The following is a 6,643-nucleotide window of genomic DNA, read 5'->3' on the forward strand; positions in this document are numbered from 1 at the left end:
AATGTACTGTAAGGCCGGGTGCCCACGGGTCGGATACGCTGCGTAAAAACAGAGCAGCTTACCCGACCTGGAACCCGCAGCACCCTGCGTCTGGAAAAAAAAACACACCGCATTGTGGTCCGTTTTTTCCAATGGAATTTCCACTGCGGAAAACAGTGCTGTGGAAAAAAAAAACTTTCATGCTTACCCCCTCCCTCTACTCTGGCCCTAGGTCAGCCTCCTAAGATGACGTTGCAGACCATGTGACGCTGCAGCCTGTGACTGGTTGCAGCGGTCACATGTGATTCAACGTTATCCCAGGAGGCCAGACTGCAGGAAGAAGGAGGGAGTTCTGGATTCTGCCGCAAAAGTCGCAACACATGGCTTTCTGTTGCGGGTTTTGCATCCCTTCGGCGCCGAAAAAAAAACCAAACCTGTTCATACTTACCTCCTCCCTCTTCTGAGAGCATAGTCCAGCCTCCTGGGATGACGTTGCAGGCCATGTGACGCTGCAGCCTGTGAGTGGATGCAGCGGTCACATGTCCTGCAACGTAATCCAGAGAGGCCGGACTGGAGAAGAAGCTGGGAACTCTGGGTAAGTATAATTTTGTTATTATTTTATTTCAACTTGCGATATTTGCGGGGCATCGCGGTGATTCCGCCTGCAAATATCGCAACACACACTGCTTTGGTGCAGGTTTAAGCACCCCATTGAATTCAATGGGTAAACTCGCAACAGAAGAGTTGCGTATCCGCAAAATTAATTGACAAGCTGCGGTTGAAGTAACTGCACCGCAGGTCAAATTATGTGCAGTGTTTTCGGCGTATATTTACCGCAGTGTGGGGATGAGGTTTGATGGAATTTCACCCACACTGCTGGTACTGTAAAACGTTGCAATGAACCGTTGCTACTGTAAAACACAATGAATCCGTTGTGGAAAATCCGCCGTGTTTACGTTGTGTGTGTTGCTACCCTGTGACAACCTGTGCACCTCTGAAATCACTAAGAAATATTTTTATCCTCCGGAAGTAAATAATGACCAAATAAGTTACCATTCCATGACTAAATAAAAGAGATATTTCAAACCAAGAGGAATTGATGTGAAAAGTAAACTGTATTAGACATTAGCATCACTTTTCATTATATAATGAATAAGCTTTATTTGGGAAAATAAAATATTGCTTTAATGTTTTTTTTTTAACACAAACATATTGTGCATCTGATTTTATTTTAAAGGTGACTTGAAGTTACAACAGTGATAAGATGAATAGTCTTCATGTAGGAACATCCTATTTTACTGTAGGTATATAATCACATATTTTCATATGTGTGTGTTTTTAGTATATGTACTCCCTTCCAAATGTCCCTCATTATTAAACAAAATGTAAAATTAAAAATAGGAACTTGATTAAATACATAAAAAAAAATTAAATTAATACTATATATAATAAAATTATTCCCCAGTCTTTAATTTAAATCGATCCAAAATTATATTTGGTTGATGAACTTAGATGTGATCGATATTAGGGTTATCCTGTGTGTTAGAGGCACACAGTAAGCCGCTGTGAGCCGAGCAGTAACTTGCAGCCGAGGCTTTCATACATTTAATAATAATAAAATCAGCTACAAAGGTTTACCTAGCCTAAGAATGTCCGGACGTCTGATTGTAAACAAAAGGAAGTTTACATTTTGTGCACACAAAATTGAAGTTTCATACTGAACTGTTCAAAGTTCCAACAGAATAATAAAAAAAAGCTACAGTGGTTAGACAGATAAAAAAAAAAGTTAAAAAGTTATTGCTTTAGGAATGCAGCGACACAAAGATTTTTGCCTCATAAACTAAATCATTAAAAAAATACATATTTGGTTTCACCGTAGATCTAACGACCCAGAGAATACCGCACAGAAAACAGTGTCGAAAAAAAAAACGGTAGCAAAATTTCTGTCTTTTTCACCCCCAAAAACATTTTTGTAATAAAAGTTAATCAATTAATTATAAGACATCTCGCAAAAAACAAGGCACCATATGGCTAAATCAATGAGAAAATAAAAAAGTTATGGCTGCGTTTTGAAAGGCCCAACACTGTATGTCATGGAGGGTTGTGAAGTATGCAGGTGTCAGCTGTGTATCACAGCTGACACGCTTCACTAACGGCCAGGAAAAAAGATCGCTCTGTTAAACCCGTTAGGGACCGCCCGTTAGTGTTTTTACTGCGGCCACTAATGGGCTTTATTCCGATGCAATAGCCTTTTTATGGCGCTGCATCGGAATACATAAATAAAGCAAGGAGCCAGAGGTAGCTCAAAGCAGGGATCAGCACTGCTCTAATGGATGAGATAGATAACAGCCCTGCTCTAATGGGCGAGGGGCGCTTAACCCCTCAGATTCGGTGTTCAATAGCGAGCGCCGCATCTGAGTGGTTTTGGAGAGAGAGAGGGACCTCCCTCTGTCACCCAACCAGCACCCTGCATAAGATCACAACGTGTGGGTGTCTTCTATGGCACACGGAGGGCCTAATAAAGGCCCCCAGGTCTTCCACTAGTTATGCCTGCCAGGTAATGCCAGAGGCAAGCACTAATACACTGTATTACAAAAGTATTGCCGTGTATTATAAAAGCGATAGGACAATCGCATAGTGAAGTCCCCTAGTGGGACTAGTAAAAAAAGTAAAATAAAAGTTTAATAAAGTTAATAAAATAAAAATAAATGAAAAACCCACTTTTTCCCCTTACAAAATGCTTTATTATTGAAAAAATGAAAAAAGTTACACATATTTGGTATCGCCGCATCCGCAACAACCAAAAATATAAAGTTATTACATTATTTAATCCGAACGGTGAACGCCATAAAAAATAAAATAAAAAATGCAAAAATTGCTGTTTTCTGTGAATCCTGCCTTAAAAGTCGCATCTACTCCAAAATAGTACCAATAAAAACGACAAGTTGTCACGCAAAAAAAAGCCCTCATGCAACTGCATCGGCAGAACAATAAAATAGTTACGGCTCTTGAAATATGGAGACACAAAAACAAACCATTTTGAAAAAAAAGTGTTTTTATTGTGTAAAAGTAGTAAAACATACAAAATCTATATACATTTGGTATAGTTGCAATCGTAACAACCCGCTGAATAATGTTATTGTGTCATTTATACCACACGGTAAACACACATTAAGGCCTAAAATAGGCTGGTCAATAAGGGGTTAACTAGTTAAATGCCAAGGTCAATAGCGACCACGGCGTTTAAACTGTTAGAAGGAGGAGGGGGCCCCTCCGACAGCCAATACCCCCCCCCCACAATGCGATCTCCAGGCGCCGATGGTTGTATTGGCAGCCAGGGGCCTAATGAAGCCTTTGATCGCCTATTCAAGTCCCCTTTGGGGACTAATAAAAAAGTGTAAAAAAATGTTAAATCCATTTTTCAGGATTGTAAAAAAAATAAAAAAAATATTCAAAGTTAAAAAAAAACTTTTCCCATTTTTCCCCCTAACAAAATGCAAAAAAAAATAAAAATTGGTATCGCCGCATCCATAAAAGTCCAAACTATTACAATATAATATTAGTTAACTGGCACAGTAAACGGCGTAAAAAAATAATAATAATACACCAGAATCGTTGTTTTTTTGGTCAACTTAGTGCTAAAAAAAAAAGAAATAAAAAGTGATGAAAAAAATCGTATGTACAAAAAAATTATACCAACTACAGCTCGCCCCACAAACAATAAGCCTCATAGACAAAAATCTACATTTTTTTTTTAACAAATAGATTTTTTTTCTGTAAAAGTAGTAAAACATAAAAAAACAATATCAATTTGGTATCAATGTAATTGTTGCAGAATAAAGTAAAGTTGTCATTTTTACTGCACAGTGTAAGCCGTAAAAACAAAACAAAACAAAAAAACAATGGAGGAATTGCAGTTTTTTGCAATTCCACCACACAGAGAATTTTTTTTGCATCTCCCATTACGTTATATGGTACTTCAATATTGCCAATAGAAATGACAGCTCCTCAGGCAAAACAATAAGCCCTCACACCACTCTATTGACAGAAATTTTAAAAAGTTATGGCTCTAAGGGTTAAAAGGGTTAAAATCCTCTATTCAGTATCTGCCAAATCAAGTGTGGTAAGTGTGTCATGTTGTCAAATGAAACAGTTTGCAAAGAATAAGAGCTGAACAATAAATGCTCATCATTATTTATTTTTTATTTACAGGGATTTAAATGAGACAATCAGAAAAATAACATCATGAGTAGACTTGATTTTCATAACATAAGAACTGATGACGTATGTTTTAATGGTTTGAACACATCCTGCCCTAGAACTAGCAGACCGGTGCTTACTGATATATCTATGTATGCTGTCATATATGGAGCTATGATCCTTACAATTGTGGGAAACCTCCTGGTGATCATTTCAGTTTCTCATTTCCGACAGCTTCAAACTCCAACCAACTTCCTCATTTTATCATTGGCCACTGCAGATTTCTTCCTTGGACTCACAGTTATGCCGTACAGCATGGTGAGGTCCATTACCGCATGCTGGTATTTCGGAGACCTGTTTTGTAAACTTCACAGCTGCATTGATATGACTTTGTGCACCACCTCCATATTTCATCTCTTCTTCATTGCCGTTGACCGTTACTATGCCATATGTCATCCTCTTCATTATAGCAGGAAAATGACAAATCCTGTCATAGAGGTCTATATATTTGTCAGCTGGTCTGTTCCGTGTCTATATTCATTTGGCCTTGTCTTATCACATCTAAACATCGAAGGTTTAGAAAAGCAGGAGACAAATGTACCTTGTATTGGGTCTTGTTCTCTTTTGTTTAACAAAATGTGGGCTATTATGACTTCATTGCTATGTTTCTTTGTTCCAGGTACTCTCATGATTGGAATTTACATATACATTTTCTCTGTTGCAAAGAAACAAGCCAAATTGATTAATAATATTCCTAATTCTATAAATCAGAAGAAAAGTCGTAAAAAGAAAATCCTTATAAACCCTGAAAACAAAGCAGCTAGAACCCTGAGTTTGGTTATGGGAGTGTTTATTCTGTGCTGGTTGCCCTTTTTTATTCTTACTGTAGCCGATCCGTACCTCGATTTTTCAACATCTGATGATATATATAATACCGTTCTATGGCTTGGTTATTTCAATTCTGCATTTAACCCTATTATCTATGGTTTATTTTACCCTTGGTTTAAAAAATCTTTCCTTTTAATAATTACTGGTAAAATACTACAATTAGATTCTGGTTCTTACAATATACTAAATCACGTGTAATATAATCTTTCTCTACAAATAGTATGGGCAGGAAGTAAATATAAATGTTTATTAGAGCTTTTTCATTTTGATTCGGTAATTAGACTACCCGTTTCTTTTTGGGCAAGTGACACCATTTTGAACGAATATACAGTAGATAGATTATTTCAAAGCTTAAAGGGAACCTGTGACACTGAACAGGTCCAATCTGCAAGCAGCATGTTATAGAGCAGGAGGAGCGGAGCAGAGTGATACATAGTTTTGTGGGAAAAGATTCCGTATAACGTAAGAGTCAAGAGGGCGGTCCTAGTCATTGATTGACAGCTATATCTGTTTGAAAACTCATACCAAGAAGGCGGTCAACCATGGAGTGAGATTGCTCAATAGACTCCTAAGCCTAGAATGAGCAGGGTTTTAAATGAATAAATGACAAGATATACTGAATCATTTTCCACAAAACTGTTTATCAATCTGCTCAGCTCCATCTGCTCTATAGCATGTTTCTCGCAGATTGGACGGCATATTCCACGTGACAGGTTCGTTTTTATTACCACTTTCTGCATGGCCTTACTAGAATTAAATTAAATGCAACACGTTTCTTAACTGCTAAACTGTTAATGATATCTGATCTTGAATCAAAGTCAAGGGAACTTGTGTAATCACATAACAGTTACTGAATTATTGCTTTATTTATTAAAGGAAAAAGCTATCAACCACTCATGCTGCCAATGTAAAAAAAAAAAAAAAAGGAACTGCCTCGTAGTCTTAATTTACATTTACATTTTTACCAGCTATAAATGCAATAAAACAGTGTCTACAATTTGATATGTCACATTGTTTTTTGTCCAAGAACCGCTCGTTTTAGGTCTTTGGATTTAACAAGATTATAAAGAAAAATCATGAAAGAGTAGCAAGGAGAGAACATAAATGCTCATCCTCCATTTGGGATAATGTAGTAGGAACAGATGAGGCTGTTTTAAATGTTTGAATATAGTACTTTACAGGAAGAATATTATACCAATAGTCAAAAGTGGTACAAGCATGTTTTGCTAAACTAGCACTGTATCCTCTTCATTCCTAGGATCAGTTGGAGTCTCAGCGGTCCAACCCCTACCGATCAGAAAGTGATGCCATTTCCTATAATAGGAAAATGCCTTTAAACCTTTAGGGACCGAGTCATTTTTCATTTTTTCCCATTTTTGTTTTTCAATCTCCACATTCGCCATAACTTTTTTTTTTTTTACTTCAATAGAGTGGTGTGAGGGCTTATTGTTTGCGGGAGGTGTTGTAGTTTCTAATTGCACAAATTAAAGTGCCATATAATGTACTGGGAAAAAATTCTTTGCGAGCTGAAATTGGAAAAAACTGCGATTCCTACATTATTTTTTAGTTTTCGTTT

General features: G+C 37.2%; 1 protein-coding gene across 1 annotated transcript; it reads left to right on the forward strand.

The window, feature by feature from the left end:
* The first annotated feature begins 4,266 nt into the window (after window positions 1–4,266).
* Window positions 4,267–5,265, forward strand: LOC142761079 (trace amine-associated receptor 4-like). Its single transcript, XM_075864269.1, has one exon. The coding sequence runs from the start codon at window positions 4,330–4,332 to the stop codon at window positions 5,263–5,265; it is 936 nt and encodes a 311-aa protein (XP_075720384.1). The 5' UTR covers window positions 4,267–4,329.
* Window positions 5,266–6,643: the final 1,378 nt, after the last annotated feature.

The sequence above is a fragment of the Rhinoderma darwinii genome, chromosome 4 (assembly GCF_050947455.1).
Source record: "Rhinoderma darwinii isolate aRhiDar2 chromosome 4, aRhiDar2.hap1, whole genome shotgun sequence".
NCBI lineage: Eukaryota > Metazoa > Chordata > Amphibia > Anura > Rhinodermatidae > Rhinoderma > Rhinoderma darwinii.